Source organism: Taudactylus pleione, unplaced genomic scaffold (assembly GCF_031769625.1).
Source record: "Taudactylus pleione unplaced genomic scaffold, aTauple2 ptg000154l, whole genome shotgun sequence".
In the NCBI taxonomy this organism is placed as follows: domain Eukaryota; kingdom Metazoa; phylum Chordata; class Amphibia; order Anura; family Myobatrachidae; genus Taudactylus; species Taudactylus pleione.
Genome location: NW_028284556.1, coordinates 6,642,391 through 6,661,930, shown reverse-complemented (window position 1 = coordinate 6,661,930; position 19,540 = coordinate 6,642,391). Strand labels below are relative to the sequence as shown.

General features: G+C 41.9%; 1 protein-coding gene and 2 pseudogenes across 1 annotated transcript in view; 2 read left to right on the top strand and 1 right to left on the bottom strand.

Annotated features, from left to right (window-relative positions):
• The window catches only part of KIF26B (kinesin family member 26B), a 507,120-nt gene that overhangs the window by 177,200 nt on the left and 310,380 nt on the right, over positions 1-19,540 (top strand). The window contains exon 3 of the mRNA XM_088474362.1: positions 5,419-5,955. Within this exon, the coding sequence (XP_088330488.1) occupies positions 5,419-5,955 (537 nt within the window). The remainder of the gene's footprint in view (positions 1-5,418; positions 5,956-19,540) is intronic.
• Positions 9,699-9,817, bottom strand: LOC148521875 (5S ribosomal RNA; annotated as a pseudogene).
• Positions 11,469-11,587, top strand: LOC148521874 (5S ribosomal RNA; annotated as a pseudogene).

Genomic DNA, 19,540 nt, shown 5'->3' with positions numbered 1-19,540 from the left:
AATGATGAAATTACAAAGGTGATAGTGCCCAGTTGTGCAGTTGCCTAAGAGTTTAATACACTTTACTATTTTCATTCCTTTTTCATGTTCTTTCATTTTATATTTCACCTATTTTAACTTATAAATATTTAATACATACCAATAAAGTTTATAACTTTTAATTTATATTTTTATGGTCGCTAGTGCACCCTCAAAACTACTTACCTTTCTCTTCTTATTTTTGTGAAATAAGATACACGTTGAATTTCACTGTATCCTTAAAATACTTTAATACTTCAGTAACTCAAGTATCATATGAAAAAATACAACAGATATGCTTTGTTTTCATATACTGCATTGGCTAAAAAATAGTACTCTGAAAACACACACACACAGCAAGTATATACAGTATATAGATATAGAACTATTGTACAAAAAAAAGCAGTTTTAAATATTGCATGACAGACCTTAAAAAGAAATACTTAAACTCTGTAAGATATATTGCTGCATGATAAGGTTTTGGAGTAAGATTTCAAGGAAGCCAAAGTTCCCGCTGTGTCTCCGTGTGGACACGAGGACTAATAAGGACATCTTGGCACCTTGCTGTACAATTAAAAAGGCTACATGAAGTGTTAATGCTGCTTCAAAGCAAAGAGTCTACTTCCTCCCCAATATTCATGTGGTTTTCATCAGGGTTGCAGACCCTGCTTCCAACAGACGTTTCGTAATTAAAATAGATTCAGTCTGGGTTTTTTTTATTTAAAGTTCTACTCTCCATCTTTATGGTGAGTGATAGCCTACTATAGATCCAGCATGATGTAACTACAACACCTATAGTTAAGGTTCTATCAAACTGTTAATCTCCATCTCTTATGTTTTACAAATATTACATAAAAGTTAAATATTTCTATATCTCAATATGCTCATAGTTTATTTTTGCAGAAAACATTGCCAATAATTTTAAGTGTACTGTATAATGTTATTGCCAAAAAGTACTGCCAAGTGCACTGCTACTATATCAGCATAAGTCAGTGTTTTTAAATCAGCTCATGTTTTCAGGATTTCTTTAATCATGTACAGGTGACTTAATCTACTAGGCTGTGTCAGTAATCATCCTACCTGGTCACATAGAAATCTGGAAAACATGCATTGTTGGGGATGGGTGATGACTGTAATAGACCATCTGTTTTATTTAGAGTAGGTGTAATAGCAGGCAGACAGACAAAATACATGTGCATAACTTACATATTCATTATCATTGAATCCATTTATTTTGAAGCCAACTGCAACAAAACAATGTGAATATATATTTATGTATTGGCTGTTTTAATATTAATATATTACTAATATTTTGTTGGCTAAAATATATAGTGGGAGAGCGCGAGTTAATCATTGGGTCTTGCTGAAAATGTTTACTGTCCATCCAGCATTCAGAGATGAAGTTGATAATAGACCATAATACAGCTCAAGAATATGACTTTGACTTACCTTGTTGGGGATTGGGGATCAGGAATGATTGACAATAATGACCTGCTGACTTCCGCTTGCTAGACAGACTGAGGTTGCTTTTGTTTTTTCTCTTACTTATTTCCTTCCAAGTCAAGCATTAGCATCAGCATACAAATTGTTGTCCTTCTGTATTGTACAGGGAAAGTCACAGTGATCTATAGATTAGTTACATCCACCTGCTCACGGAGAAGAATGGCATAGACTAGTAGTGCTTTCTGATTATCAAATTATCACCTTGAATACTTTATATGGAGACAAATGGTTACTGTGTGTACAAGTGTAATTATATTATTTTCAGTTAAGTTAATTTAGAGCACTTCTCATATGTATACTGCCCCTACTGGGGAACTGTGTTATTGACCAGTATAGACACAATGTTTCATATGCTGACAATTTGAAACCACAACTAATTTTACACCTGTGTAAGCTAAAGTCTCTACTTGCTGCAATTAAAATTGATCGGCATAACTTTTAGTGTTCTTACTATATATCAAATAGCATATGTATTAAATATTCTATACGCTTACAGAACATATATACATTTATGAAATGTATTTCATAAGCATGCAGTAAAGGCCATTTACATCCTTGTAGATATGCTGCCCTGCAGCACTACACCGATTGGTGACATTGTGCATATATATTTGCATTTATAAGTGGCTTAGCATGTACATGGTGATGACTGTGGGGGTGCAAAATTGTGCTCCTTTGGATTGCAGGCATTAGAACTGGTGTAAGTGTGCTACATGCACAATGTAATGTGCCTTGTGTGCTGCTCACATGTACAGTAACTTTCATATTCACACAACATTTAAATGAGCTTTAAGGAATAAAAATTGTGCATTTGGGTGGTGGTGATTCCTAATTTTGACAATGGCCACAAAACCTCTGTATTCCTCCATCCTCAGAGGCTGTAGAAAGATCAGCCATCAGCCTATACTTTAAATAGGACAGATGTGCACTAGCCAGGTAAATTATTATACAGTGCATTTACATGCTCAAATCTGCCAACTTAATGAAAGCATTAAAAAGCACAAATGTGACCCAGAGAGTAACCTGACTGTCCTTCTGAGCTCTATCTGTCATAACTATTGTACTGTGTGGTAAGAGTATTGTAACTAAATATATGGATGGTTCCAGATGATCATAAAGAATTTAACAATTTGCACAGGAGCACTTCCCAAAATAGGAAAGAGGACATGCACCTATGTACTCAAAATGAGATGAATAGGTGGATTATATCCACATGTTTGGTAGTAGGCAAGTGACCTGTTGCAGGGGTGGAAGACTGCAATGCTGGGCCCCATAGCAGAGTGGGTGCCTCTTCTGCTCTGCATGTGGTGCTTCACTACACATACTGCAAGCTGGCGCATGCCCAGTAGAGGTCTATACTCAGCCTCGGTAGGGTGACCTGGCACTGGCCAGCATGGTGCATTATGATGCTGGCACACATACTAAATGCAGAACACAAAATAATGCAGAGCCTCCAAAAGTCAGTCCTCAAGGCACCCTAACAGCCCAGGTTTTAAGGATATCCATGCTTGACCACAGGTGACTTCATTAGTACCTCAGTTAATTTGATTTAACCACCTGCGCTCAACCATGCATATCTCTAAAACCTGAGCTGTTGGGGTGCCTTAAGTGCCTTGAGGACCGCGTTTGGGAACCTCTGACATAATGTAATGGACTAAGGGAAATTGTTATTAGATTACATTTGTACACTGCTTTATGAACATGTGTGGGCTGATGACATTTGGCCAAATTATAACGACATATAGTGCAGTGTGAATGCACGCTTCCACAGTTACATGCAACATCATCAGGTTTGATGTGCTGCATATCAATCCTGATGATATCGCATGCGGCCCCATTCATGTTAATGTAGGAGGGAACGACTGATTGTTCACCTCTTTTTAATCTCTACCATGTAATCTACATCAATGTTTCTCATCCCAGAGTACTCCAGCAGGTCATGTTTTCAGTATTTCTGTCTGTGGAAAGAGGTTGACAATTACCAAGCAAAGTAGTTTAAAGAAAAACAGTATGCTTAGAGAAATACAGTAAACATTACCTGTTGTCGGTAGTTGGGGACTGGGAGCCTGATTCAGTGGCGCATGCTATTTGCGTGTGCTCGCTCTGAATCAGGGCGTACCTATTTTTTTAAATTCCGGCCTCCAGGCCGCTCGCACAGCTGTGGGTGACCACCCACAGCTTGTGCGAGCAGCCTGGCGATGGTCGCGATTATCGGGACCATCGGCATTGCGAGGAGACCCTTGGCATTCGCAATGCCAAGTGGACTTCCAGCTCTAATAGAGCCGGAAGTCCACTACTGACATCACGAGTGATGTCAGTAGAGCCGCCCACAAATAGCAGGCGTTCCTTCGGGAACACCTACGTTTGTTCAGCCACCCCCCCTATCCGCCTACAAAACGGAGCGAGTTGTCAATCAACATCGACAGCCGCCCCGTTTTGCTGCAAGCTACGGAGCAAGTGAGGTCTCACTCGCTCCGGGGCTCGCACACGCCGTGCGTGCGCATTGGGCCACCATTGACCCACTTGCGAGCGCACAGCGCTCGCGAGCGGGTGTGAATCAGGCCCTGGGTTTGAAAACCACTGCTGTACATAATAAGTACATTTGTTTATATTCCATCATAGTACTGCAGTCAGCTTGTTTAAGATAACATACATCCTGTGCATTTAGTAGTTATATAAATTGGGGTGCATTTAGATTTGAATAGCATTTTACATAATGACTGATGACAGGAAAGCATTGGCAAAGCCACAGGGAAGTATTAAAGATATGTGGACAGTACAGTGTTCCAGAGGGCAAAAAATGCTTTAATATTTAATAGAGTGTTTCAGAAATGCTGACAAGACAGTATACAAATGTTTCCATAATAGACTCACTAGAACCCTGTGGTGCATTGGAGATATGACAAGAAAACCCATCAGCTGCACATAGATCAAGATAATGAATATACTGTCTGGGATACCGGTAATGTGTCCTGTACTTGACTACAGTTTAAAGGACTTGAAGCAAATCAGACTATCTGGGCCTGAATCAGTATCACAAATGTCTATCTTCATGGAGTTGAGCGATTTTATATGTGTGTGCGAAAATCCCTAAAAACGTATATGGTACATGTGTTACACTGTGCATGGGAACAGAGCCACAGTTGCAATTAAGAAGTGTTGTGGAAATGTGCTGGGCGGTGACTGGGAGGTGGCGATTTAGTCACACAGAGATGGTCCGTCTTATGGGCGTGTAATGGGAGTGTCGTAGTTCTTGTTATGTTGTTTGCTTGTCGCTGAAGTATTTGCGTACACAGACACTTTATCACTCACATTGGAGGCCATACTCAGATGACACAACAAGCGTTGTTAGGGCGTCTGAAGATGCTCAAAGTGGGGGTCTCAGTCCTTGAACAATCAGGCGTACACTTGTACACCAGGGGAAGGGCTGATCCTAACGTTAGCATACAGTCGCAGACGTGACTACAGAAAAAGACACTAAAGCGTTGAAGCAGTGTCTATGTTTATTTATCATAAAAGGGTTTATCTAGCTTGATATCGTATGATTGTTTCCTTCACTTAGAGCTGCCATACCCAGATCAGTTTGAAATAGTACATTATTCTACTTGTAATATTGTTATCAATGATTATCTGTTCCTGACAACATAAATACAATTGCTAAAAATAAGTCTAAAATATTTTGACAATTTCTAAAGAAAGATTGTAAAAGAAAATGAAAATTGTCATTTAACTTTCACAAGAAGACATGATTCATTGTACAGTATCAGAATGACTATTTGAGAAGAAGACAGATGTCTCTATGAATTTCCACATATATACCCCCTTTGGAGCTTTGTGATTTCTATTTTTTTTATATCATTTTATAATGCTGATTGCCTTCATTTCTACTTTTAACAGGACCCATCCATCACCACAGGCATACATGACAAGCTGCAAGTGCCAAACACCATCAGAAAGTCCTGGAACGAGAGAGACAACCGTTGTGACATATGCGCCACTCACCTAAATCAGCTGAAACAAGAAGCTATCCAGATGGTCACATCTCTAGAGCAGTCTGCCAATGTTGAACACTGTGATGCTGCTTCTCCTGGTTCTCCTCCAGGACATTCTAATGTCCCAGCTATGGTGGGTCCAAGACACATGGGGAGCCTGCAGCCAAGGGACTGGGTGTACATGCCAAACCCGTACACCACACCAAATTATCCTGGCTTTGTGGCCAACAAGCATGGTGGTAAACCTAACAGCCTTGGGCTTGCCAATGGTCAAGATAAGAAAACTGGATCTCCTTCACACCAAGCCAAAGTCAGCCTTCAAATGGCCACTAGCCCAAACAATGGTAACATCTTGAATTCAGTAGCAATTCAAGCTCATCAGTACCTTGATGGTACTTGGTCTTTATCAAGAACTAATGGCGTGACCCTCTACCCCTATCAAGTAAGTGTTTTCTTAATATAAATATATTTTTATATTTTATTATTTTACTCTTATTTTGTGTGATGCATTAAAAGTGAATGAGATTGAGGAGACTTTCAAAGCTTTTCCCTGAGTGCGAAGCTGCATTTGCATTGCATGATTGTCAGATCATGGTTGTGGTTTCTGTGAATACTAGTCACTCACAGTATGACACAATGACCGCAGCCTGCTTATGTATTGTCACTTGTAGGGCTAATAACAGTTCCAGTGGTATTATATGAAAGATGTACTTACTTCATCAGCAGTTTGTGCACATTTTATCCCCTTTGAGTAGGTTGTTCCCTTTGCATGTTAATGTTTAATGAATAGGAATGCCATATATCTGCTTGTACGTGCTCCTGATATTTAAGGATTAACTACTTAATGTTAATAAATGTATCTTCCAGACATTGCTGTATCTTAAAGTTAGGTGGTGTATGTTATTGTATGAACTTGTCATTCACAGAGAAATAGAGTGTAATTTCAGCCACATGAATGTAACAGGGAAGACCTATGCTATTACTATATGCCATGAAAAACAATGAGCTTCTGAATGAGGAGGAAATACTTGTGACATTAAATCTTTCACTGTTGCATTAAGCTAGCAGCAAAATGCTTCACAATTCTGGAAAGTGCTTTGCTAAGATAGCCTCTTGTCAAATGCCCTGTCCTGGCAAACAACATTTAATAAATACAGTGGCACACTTAGGGGAGAGGTTCTGGGTACCTATAAACCCCCCTTTGTTGGTATCGCCACCTAATGATGCCTGCTGCAGCATGCTACACACGCTACCATGCTGCATACTGCTGGCCATAGAAGAGAAGACAGTGCATTTAGTACATTTGAGGAGTGCTGACTCTGCCCCACAGCTCTAAGCAGATGATCTGCGCTGTTTTAAACTGTTTCCCGGTCCCCTTTGCTGTGTGCAGCATTGGAAACTGTGTGTTATGTACCTGCTGCTCAATGTAACAGTTTACAGTAGGTGTTTCCATTCAGGTGTGGGGAGATGCATTCAGCAGAATAGGAGAGAGCCGGCATTGATTCTCCTCCTTCCCTGCTGTAAGTACAGGTTATTTGTTTTCCAGGTTAATCTCACTAGCTCTGTTTCCCCATATGTGCCTCTACCCCCTTACTCCCCAACATACACATATACCTCCCAATATTCTCATAGGAATGCACAAAAGAGGCATGGACTAGTATCACGCCACTGTTTCTCATCACACAGGGGGCGAGCTGGGAAGCCCCAGCCTCTCCTGGCACTAAATGGATGCCATTCACTGCTACTCTGATAACACGTATGCAGGTCACTGCATCCACATGTGGGAAAGGCGATACTGTCCTATATACACACACACACACTAAAGGCCCCCATACACGGTGCAATATGCACCTTGCGACGTGACGGACGATCCGATGGCTCACATATCGGGAGGTCCCCACACATGGAGCGATCCGCTGCCCGACAGCCGAATATGCCGGCACCCCCTCCTCCCCCGGGTAGCACTGCATGGGATTGTACATCCCCAGATCAAGTGAACATGTAGTAAGATCTGGAGGTGCGATGTACGACCCCACGGGAGCGCGCACTGGCCGATATCATGTCCACACATGGTACGATATAGCAGCGATATCGAACCAATCCATCGCTATATTTGGGTGCCAACACACACGCACACACATCTTGTATGCATCTCTCTTCCTTTTATAGAATTCTTATCTCTCTCTCATCTCACATCTGTTCTCTCCTCCTTCTGTTTATGTATTTCTGTCCCTCCCTTATTACCCCTTTGTGTGTATATACTGTATGTATTCTATTCTCTTCTCAGCCCATCTGTACGTCAGGGTACACAAAGTAGCGTCCAATTCCCAGAACCCCCTCTTAACCCAGCAATGCCACCCTCTGGAATCCTGCATTTGTCCCTGAAATAGCTTTGATAAATCGGAGCTAAATACTTTGAACTCAGGGCTTAATTCAGAGTTGTACATAATGTTGATATTTACAGTGCATCCAGAATTCACAGCGCTTCACTTTTTCCACATTTTGTTGTTACAGCCTTATTCCAAAATGGAATAAATAAATTTTTGTCCTCAAAATTCTACACACAATGGGGGTCATTCAGACCCGGTCGCAAGCGCTATGAGCTCACAACCGGGTCGATGTCCCCTCACTGGGCATGTGCACGTCGGAGCCGGCTCCGACATGCGCATGCGCGAGACCCAGCTAGCGACGGGTGCTCCGTCACTAGGGATCTCGCACCAAATGGGGCGAGCTATCGATGGTGAGTGACAGCTCGCCCAGTTTGGAGGTGTTCCCGAAGGAACGCCTGCCGTTTTTGGGCGGCCCCACTGACATCAGCAGTGATGTAAGTGGGGAGCTTCCTGCTCGATCAGAGCAGGAAGCTCCCTGGGGCTTGCGAGTGCCGAGACCCAACCTTAGGGTCTTGACCATCGCGACCATCACCCTGGTCAGTCGCTAGAGCTGTGGGTGGTAACCCACAGCTTAGCAATCGACCAAGAGGCGGCACTACAAGATGCAAGCGGCCGCCTTCATTGAGAGTGGCCGCTTGCATCTAACGACCGCCTCTGAATGAGGTCCAATACCCCATAATGACAACGTGTAAAAAGATTTTTTGAGATTTTTGCTAAACTAATGAAAAAAAAAACTAAAATCAAAAATGTACATAAGTATTCACAACCTTTCCTCAATACTCTGTTGATGCACTTTCGTCAGCAATTATAGCCACAAGTCTTTTTGAATATGATGCCACAAGCTTGGCACACCTATCTTTGGACAGTTTCGCCCGTTCCTCTTTGCAGCACCTCATAAGCTCCATCAAGTTGGATGGGAAGCGTCGGTGCACAGGCATTTTCAGATCTCTCCAGAGATGTTCAATCAGATTGAAGTCTGGGCTCTGGCTGGGAAACTCAAGGACATTCACAGAATTGTCCTGAAGCCACTCCTTTGATATCTTGGCTTTGTGCTTAGGGTTGTTGTCCTGCTGAAAGATGAACTGTCGTCCCGGTCTGAGGTCAAGAGCGCTCTGGAGCAGGTTTTCTTCCAACATGTCTCTGTACATTGCTGCATTAATCTTTCCCTCTATCCTGACTAGTCTCCCAGTTCCTGTCGCTGAAAAACATCCCCACAGCATGATGCTGCCACCACCATGCTTCACTGTAGGGATGGTATTGGCCTGTTGATGAGCAGTGCCTGGGTTCCTCCAAACATAACGCCTGGCATTGATGCTTGAGTTCAATCTTTGTCTCATCAGACCAGAGAATTTTGTTTCTCATGGTCTGAGAGTCCTTCAGGTGCATTTTGGCAAACTCCAGCTGGCTGCCACATGCTTTTTACTAAGGAGTGGCTTCCATCTGGCCACTATACCATACAGGCCTGATTGGTGGATTGCTGCAGATATGGTTGTCCTTCTTGAAGGTTCTCCTCTCTCTATTTGAACAAAGAAAAAGTAAGGCTATTCTTGGGGCACACTTATATAAGAATTCATGAGTAAAATATAACTTTTATTAGTATAGTAAAAACATACCAGATACATACATAATGTTGTTGGCCAAAATATAGTGGACAATTTCTGCAGAGTACCCCACACCAAATAAAGGGTACCAGTTATTATACTTAATTATGAAATGACACAGAAAATACCATAGAAGTCGGTATATAGGCTACACAGTATGCAGTCTTATGATCCCCATTAAACAGTGCAATATATGTCTACAGAACCTGGTATTCTTAAGTGGTCCCCCACATTAATACTAACCAGGCCTATCACTGGATCGCTTCCAAGATCAGACGGATTTGGGCATAATCAGTGAAGTATGACTGTAGACCATCGCTACTGAAAATATATGGGGATTCACCCTATGCACACGGTCTGAGCCTATTATAAAATGTAGGACTATTCTCAGCAGAGAGGTCCAATTGATAGTTTGTTGCTGTCAAGACAGGTGATGCATAGGCATGCCTTACTTGTGATGCAATCAGTTATGCATATATAGCATAAGCATATATAGCTTGTAAATAACACCACATAGATAACTGTGTCTTAAAATTATAATGCCGAGTTCCATATACACATAGAAAATAGGAACTCTACCCTTGGTGACAAATGAAGTAACAGAGCCTAACACAGCACATTGAATATTCATGTACTAAATGCAATCATCACAAAAAATGAGACATCATTGAAGTTATGTTATAGATAATAGTGATATTCTGTGATAGCTGCAACCAACACTCCTTTTCCAGATGAATCTCTTATGAATAAGCAATCAAAATCCCATGTTATTGCTATGCTGAGGCGAAGTAGCATACAGCCTCAGTATCCTATTTACATATCACCCATAGGAAAAAGGGGATGCATAGAAAGATAGCTACATTAGATGGAAAGTGAACTAAGTAGCAGGGATACGTTGTATAGAGTAGCAATAAAGAGATAACTATGGAGAGGAGATATTCAATATAAGGTAAGCTATGACTTCATAAGTCAAACCAGCTGGCCAGACATGGTAATCTGCCAGTTTTATACGTTACCAGTGTGGGGAAAACCAACGGAGCCCAGTCCGTGCACTGACTGGGCTGTCCTGGATATCAGCAGACTGTCATATAAAGAAGGAGGACGCGCGTTTCGCCCGCATCGAGGCTTGATCACCGCATCGAGGTGATCAAGCCTCGATGCGGGCGAAACGCGCGTCCTCCTTCTTTATATGACAGTCTGCTGATATCCAGGACAGCCCAGTCAGTGCACGGACTGGGCTCCGTTGGTTTTCCCCACACTGGTAACGTATAAAACTGGCAGATTACCATGTCTGGCCAGCTGGTTTGACTTATGAAGTCATAGCTTACCTTATATTGAATATCTCCTCTCCATAGTTATCTCTTTATTGCTACTCTATACAACGTATCCCTGCTACTTAGTTCACTTTCCATCTAATGTAGCTATCTTTCTATGCATCCCCTTTTTCCTATGGGTGATATGTAAATAGGATACTGAGGCTGTATGCTACTTCGCCTCAGCATAGCAATAACATGGGATTTTGATTGCTTATTCATAAGAGATTCATCTGGAAAAGGAGTGTTGGTTGCAGCTATCACAGAATATCACTATTATCTATAACATAACTTCAATGATGTCTCATTTTTTGTGATGATTGCATTTAGTACATGAATATTCAATGTGCTGTGTTAGGCTCTGTTACTTCATTTGTCACCAAGGGTAGAGTTCCTATTTTCTATGTGTATATGGAACTCGGCATTATAATTTTAAGACACAGTTATCTATGTGGTGTTATTTACAAGCTATATATGCTTATGCTATATATGCATAACTGATTGCATCACAAGTAAGGCATGCCTATGCATCACCTGTCTTGACAGCAACAAACTATCAATTGGACCTCTCTGCTGAGAATAGTCCTACATTTTATAATAGGCTCAGACCGTGTGCATAGGGTGAATCCCCATATATTTTCAGTAGCGATGGTCTACAGTCATACTTCACTGATTATGCCCAAATCCGTCTGATCTTGGAAGCGATCCAGTGATAGGCCTGGTTAGTATTAATGTGGGGGACCACTTAAGAATACCAGGTTCTGTAGACATATATTGCACTGTTTAATGGGGATCATAAGACTGCATACTGTGTAGCCTATATACCGACTTCTATGGTATTTTCTGTGTCATTTCATAATTAAGTATAATAACTGGTACCCTTTATTTGGTGTGGGGTACTCTGCAGAAATTGTCCACTATATTTTGGCCAACAACATTATGTATGTATCTGGTATGTTTTTACTATACTAATAAAAGTTATATTTTACTCATGAATTCTTATATAAGTGTGCCCCAAGAACAGCCTTACTTTTTCTTTGTTCAAATAATCTGTTATATTTGGGCTGTGGGAGCACCACCAACAATTTTGGGATGTATAAATTATTTATAGACATAGATGGTTGGTCATAACAATTCTAATTATGTTTCTGTGCGGAATCCTCCCTGTTTACCTTTGTAAGGTTCTCCTCTCTCCACAGAGGAATGCTGTAGCTCTTACAGAGTGACCATCGGGTTGTTGGTCACATCCCTGACTATGGCCCTTCTACCACGATCTCTCAGTTTAGACGGACGGCCAACTCTAAGAAGAATCCTGGTGGTTCCGAACTTCTTCCATTTACGGATGATGGAGGCCACTGTGCTCATTGGGACCTTCAAAGCAGCAGATATTTTTCTGTACCCTTCCCCAGATTTGTGCCTCGAGATAATCCTTTCTCAGAGGTCTACAGATAATTCCTTGGACTTCATGCTTGGTTTGTGCTCTGACATGCACTGTCAAGTGTGGGAGAGGTGTATGCCTTTCAAAATCATGTCCAAACAACTGAATTTGCCACAGGTAGACTCCAATTAAGCTGTAGGAACATCTCAAGGATGATCAGTGGAAACAGGATGCACCTGAGCTCAATTTTGAGCTTCATGGCAAAGGCTGTGAATACTTATGTACATGACATTTCTTCTTTTTTTTTTTATTAAATTTGCAAAAATCTCAAAAAAACATTTTTTACACGTTGTCATTATGGGGTTTTGTGTGTAGAACTTTGAGGACAAAAATTAATTTATTTCATTTTGGAATAAGGCTGTAACATAACAAAATGTGGAAAAAGTGAAGTGCTGTGAATACTTTCTGGATGCATTGTACGTACATCTCCAATGTTTGCAGACTTGAGCATATGCAGGAGCCACACTGTGCATGTGCAGATCTGTTTCTGTGATGTCGCTCGCATTGCCTCAAAAGCTGCAGCATGATTGATAGGGCAGCATTCTCAAAAACTGGGGAGTGTAATTTTTGGGCGTGCCAAAGCCAGTGGCTGTGTCCTTCACATCCTAAGTAACCTGACGTTTACTCAGATCAGTGGCGTCACAAGGGAGTGCGTACAGGGGTGACACCAAAGCAGAGCCTTAACTAGACTTTTTGGTGCCCTGTGCCAGAAAGAGCATTGGCGCCCCCCTCATTTTTCAAAGGGATATAATACACCCAAAAAAGGGGAGTGGCCTCATGGGGAAGGGTCAGGGAAGAGATAGGGGAGGCCAAGAGATGCTGGGGATGAAATAAGAGGAAGCTACAAGTGAGAATGATAATAATACAGAAATTTGACAGGCCAAACAGCACCCCCTGACCTGTGGTGCCCTGTGCAAGGGCACCGGCCGCACTACCCTAGCTACGGCCCTGCACCAAAGTGCCGACTGCCCCTGAGTGACAGGAGACGGGTGCTGCACTGTAGCATTGCGTGCAGCACTCGGCTCCTGACACAGTGAGTGAGCCGCACTGCACACAGAGTGGTCCCCGAGGGCAGCCCGCACCTCTGGGACCCCCGGAGTGACTAAAACAGGGGTTCGGCCCACACGGCCACGCCCCTGCCCATGAGGCCACATCCTTTTGACTACATTTCTCGCCGCACCGGGTTTCACCATGGAGAGGGACGCCACTGGCTCAGATGTCCAATGTTCATGCAGCTGATCCGATGCTGCATCTTCGGACGCAGCAGCGGATCTCAGAAGCCGGCAGTGTGCATCTTTTCACACAAGATGCCTCCTACAGCTTTTGCATATTTCAGCACAACCGCTGTGTACAAAGACGCAGCTGCTGTAGCTATACTGTAGCTTACACCTCTGAATCAGGCCCTCAGTCGTTAATTATTGGGTGAAAAACCTGATAAATAAGTAAAAAGTGTTTTATGCATCCTGTGTAAACTGCATAGTCCTATATAGGAGAAATGCTAAGTGATAGGTACTGTTTTTTAAAGACAACAAATATGCTATATTTTTAATATGCCACCTTCATACATAGATTTGTTTTCCAACATAGCAAGACATTTGGGTAAAGGTTCAAATGCTCTCATTATAGTGACATTCCAATATATTGCATATTATGTTAATCTAATATATGAATAGTTAAACAATTCACACAAGCATTTGTAAATGCATTGCTTGCTTATATTTAAGCTGTGATGGGTTTTTGAGCTGTGTACTGCATCTGTGAGGGTGTAGAGTTGCTGCCTCTTATAACATCCCTTTGTCAAGCGAGTTCTTAATTACCAATGATGCTGGCTAGACTGAATGGCTCCTGGTATGGGCATCCCCCAGTTCTGAAGCTCCGCTCAGCCCAGACTTGTCAGAAATGGTTGAGTGCCCTGAAAACTAACCCTTTCTGTCATCTGGACAGAGCATCCTGGCTTATACTGTACGGAATTTGCATGCGTCTATAAAAATATGTTACTAAACTAAAATGAAGAAGTGATAATGCTAAGAAATAGGCATTTTTAGTACTACACATGCTTTTTACAGCCTTTCTCAAGACAAGACTTCTACACACCTATCAATTTATTTCACATTGTAATTAATGTACTATACTACTTTTCTTAAGGAGAGGTATACCAAATATGTATTCACATGATTTGCTGCAGGTGTAAATTGGTGTTGCACGCTATTAATTGAATGATACACGTTTCCACTTAGAAAAGCTTTGCTTTCATAAGAGATCATGGGCCAAATGTAATAGGGTGAGAGTTTAGAAAATGTGAGAGTTTAATAGTAAACTCTTACACTTTTTAAACTCGGACAATGTAATAGAGTCCTAGAACATGCAAACTCGCATGTTTTTAGACTAAAAAAACTCTCAGAATGTAAACTCTCATCCAGATGTTTTCCCATTTAAAGATAAAACTCGACCAATGTGAGAGTTTACAGCTAAACCCTCACATTTTCTAAACTCTCACCCTATTACATTAGGCCCATAGTCTTTTTAATACATTTGACATGCAATTCTTGCTAGCACTTTGAGGTCATTGAGGTGTTCTGAGGCCATTTTTAGGTCACTGTAGTCTTCTCCAGTCTGAATATGAATTATGAGGGTGGTTCAATAAATAAGGTAACAAGACCTCTCATTGCGACATTTGTTTAACTCGTACATACACGTATAATCAATAGTATGGCCTTGGTACTTATCTAAGCATTTGTTCCAATGGTACACCAAGGCAACTATCCCGGCATAGAAGAAATCGGTACCCATTGAGATGTTCAGTTAGTCAGCAATATCACTAACTCGAATGCATCTGTCCTTCTGAATCAGACCTTCAATGCGGCACAAATTGTCATCTGTGGTGGACATGCTTGGCACTCCGAATCGTTGCTCATCTTGCGTGCGGTTGGCTGAGTGTGGTCTGGCATTATTGTGCAGCAATACAACTCCTGCTTGAAACAACCCAGGTATTTTTTACCTGGGTTGAGCCTCAACTGGCTCAAAATGGGTCACAATATCGTACAGTATTTACAGTATCTCCCTTGGTGAGGAAATCAACAAGAAGCATGCACTTGTGGTCCCAAAACACGGTCGCCATGACCTTCTTTGCTGATGGAGTTGTTTTGAATTTCTTTGAAGGTGGGGGTGATGTGTGTTTCTCTGGTGTCACATGATGCACCCTTGTTTCATCGCCTGTAACAATACGCTGCAGGAACTGCTCTCCCTCCTCCTGGTACCGCGTCAAGTGCACGAGAGACAATCCCATCCTATTCGTTTTGTGAACTTCTGTGAGTTGCTTCAGTACCCAGCATGAACACTTTTTTCTGTACCCCAGTTGCTCATGAACGATTTTGTGCGGAGTTCCCACTAAGATGTTCAGTTCATCAGCAATATCACTAACTCAAATGTAGTGTACATTCTAGCATCCTGCACCTGTCACAACACGTTCAGTTCGTCTTTCCTGCCTGGGGTATCACTCACTGCTCTGGTGCTTCTAGCACACTCAACTAACACAACAAACTGCTGAAATACAGACCAGAGTGTGCTAGAAGCACCACAGCAGAGAGCGACACCCAGGCAGGAAAGAGGAGCTGCACGAGTTGTAACAGGTGCAGGGTGCTAGAATGAACACTAAAATACGCATGTCCTCCTGAATCAGACCTTCGATGCGACACAAATTGTCATCTGTGGTGGACGTGATTGGCCATCCGGATCGTTGCTCATCTTGAACGTCTGTCCTGCAGTTATCAAAGGCAGTGCACCAAACTCGAATCTATTTCCATGACATGACGTTATCATCGACAAGTTGGCGGTGAATTTCAGATGCTGATATGCCCTTTAGACGCAGAACACTACGCACCTCAATGCTTGACCATGTTTCCACCAGTCCCACCATCTTATAACTGATGTTGTGACAGTATGACTGATATGAGGCGCAGTCTAATGGCTACTGAGGGGAAGCAGTGATCTACCTGCTCTGTCATGGCGGGAAATTATAATGAAATAGAAAACATTACACACATGAGAGGTTGTAACCTTACTTATTGAACCACCCTCTTATCTATCACTGCAGTTTAACAAAGGCAGAACACAGGAAATACCACTGATATCTCCTGTTTTCAGCAAAGGAACACAAGGAATATCTGTGAAATCCTTTTGGAGCTTCATCCACAAATAGCTAACGCTGTCTTGATTATAACCTATGGTCTTCAATTTCACGTTTCTTTGAGTAGTGATATCTAAGGGCCGTGGCCGCTCATAGTGCTTGAACTTGTCGCTGGCAGTGTCAGATTGCCAGTGAGGTCAAGAAAACCACAGCTTAGGAGAAGCCATGGATTGATAAATAGGGGTCTAAAAAAAATTCCATATCCAATAATGAATGTTAATTTTCAGGACAATATCTACAATATTAATAAATAGTCCCAAAATATATTGATGCTTATTTATCAATTAATATTTACAGGCTATTGTCCAAAACACCCATTTTGAGGGGTACCTGCAAAAATTAAGTATTCTTCAAATGTATGTACAAGATACCATAGCAAATATCGGAGATATCCGCTGCGGTCCTGAGTTTACCCTCGCAAAAGCAGCCTCCACAGGTTTCTATAGGGACAGCTTTTTTGCAGATTTTACCAAGCTCCAGACTGTGATGCACTCCGGAGCTTGGCCCCGGTAGATAATGCCATATCCAGAAGACATTAGCCGCAAACAGTACCAGGAGAGGGAACCGTAGGTCCCTCCCAGGCACTCACCACTAACGGATGTATAATCAGCAGTCCGCGCATGTGCAAAATGGCTCCCTGCGCTCTCCACTAGCGATCTCTGCATTTTTAACACACTGCAGGAATGGGCTCCTTTCAGAACCTGTGTCCCTGAGGTGTATCTTATTGAATCCCGGCAATGATTAGTTTCTTATAGCCGCGAATAGTGGTGAAAGGAAATTATCATTTTTTGTTTAGGATTCGATAATTTGTAAATTTGCCCCTTTGTCTTAGCTTTCCCTGAATTTAAGGGTAACTGGCAGCCCTATTCAAAGTTACAGTGCCACCCATGTGACTCCAGAAGTGTATTAGGGTGCCCATCACTGCACTATATAATAACTAGTGATTTGACATTGATATGTTGTAAAAAAAAAACTTGGAAACAAATGCAATTGAAAGCTTTTTAATAAACTGTATGCCATAGGATTTGTAACACCTCCACCATCTATCAACATGTACGTAAACAATAAAATAGTATAAGTGTAGACTGATACAGAGTTTTTGTCAAATTGACAAGTAAGTTACTATAAAAAAAAATAAAAAAAGTCTGGTAAAATAGCATACTTCCTCACATAGGCAGACGCATACACTCCTCAAGGTGCAAGCGTCTACCTCCACAACAGCAACACATGCACCTGGTCTGGGACAAACCGTCATGATCAGCATGTATTTGAAGCTACTGTACCCTATACATAGTTGCCATCTCTCCCTGACTGTCAGGGAGACTCCCTGAAATAGTAGCAATCTCCCTGACTCCCTAAAAAGTTGAGTAATCCCCCTGATTGCACCTTACCCCCATTATGAAGCTGTTATATACAAGAAAAACCCAGAGATGTATATATTCAAATGGGATCATTAGTATAATTTCCCTGCATTGGTTATAAGGCACAATGATCCCTTTGGCTACATCCATTTTCTGAGAAATATCAGTGTGTTTTCATCTCCAATTCAATCTTACTAACTGCTTTGGGGCTCATTTACATTTGTACTGTATGTAAATCTATTTTATGACAAGCGTCTCAGATGTAGCAAAATGCAACAACTTTAACGCGCACTTATAGGTGTTGCTATCACAATCTCCCTGAAATGCTTTTTCAACAGTAGGCAAGTATAACCCTATAGCAGGTGCTAATGGTTGCTTTCTAACAGGCAAATATATGCATGTCAGCATGTGAAGGGCGTTTTAAGACCGAAGGGGGCCCGTGTGCCGATGTCTGTGCCTCTCTCCCCATCCTGACAACAAAAGACAGAAAAAAAAGCAGCGCGTGCTCGGTACATCACAAAGAGTCTTTGCATGTGCAATAATCCGGCATTGATGTTGATTATTTCAGAAATATGGTGCTAGCGCTATATTTCCTAAAATACAATGGAAGAGTGGTGCAGGACAGGCAGCAATTAAGGAAATAAAATGGGTACCTGATGTGACCACACACCCAGCACCCACTTTAGATGCGCCATTGCCTGCAGCCCTTTTTCCCAGGTTCCCCTGTTCCCCTTACAGCCCCGGCCTAAAGCCAGCAGTGGGAGTAAGAGGACCATTCCCCAGCTGTAATCAGTGCGGTACCTAAAGCGTTTCAGGTTGCCCAGTGCTGCACAACATAATAACTGGTGAGACTGAAATTTTATAAAAAAGAAAATATGGAAACAAGTGCAGTTGAGAGACATTTAGTAAACTGAGTTGTAGAATAATTTAACTATTGTTAAGGTGCCTATCCACTAGGCGACCTGAAAGACTGAACGTCTAGCGTTCAGACCTACAGGTTGCCGAGGTGCGGTGCCCGCACTGAACGGCATTCACTGATCATCATTCAGTGCAGGAGTCTGACCTCCTATCTCTGAATATGCCGAACCTGACGAGCGTCGTCAGGTTGATGAGCATGTTCAGCAGATAGTCGGGGTCGGCAAGGACCCAGCGTGCACGCGCATCGCAGGTCCTTGCCGACTATCCATTACCCGACTTTGTGAACAATGCGATCAAAACCTCCTGCTTTTGGTCAGATTGTTCACAAAGTCGTGTAATGGATGGGCCCCTTAAGTTTCAGTTTTACAGAAATCATAATTGCTGCACTGTATATATTATTTTTATGTAAAAAACACAATTTCAGTACTATAAATATATCCTTTCATGCTCAGCCCATTGGCTCGCTTGGATGGAGCTGCTGATAATTAGATATACAATTTTTCCTGAGTCATAAGGCATCAGCTGACTTCTTCCTCAGCAACAAATCAGTCAAGTTTTTGGATCATAGTAAATTAGCTAATTACTTCTCAAATGTGTTAGCCTGGTTTTATCCAACCTCCAAAAGGGATCTAGAAGGGAAGTGGAATTCATTTTCATTTTAATACTTTTTGGTAACATTTTAGTTTCTAATTAGTTTAGTCTGATGTAATCCCTTGTGACTTTTTGTTCATGCTTCATAAAAAAGAAATCACTTTAATATTTTCCCTTGGGACACCGTCTACTTGGGATAGAGTTTTGGAGAGTTGTTTTTGTTTGGTTA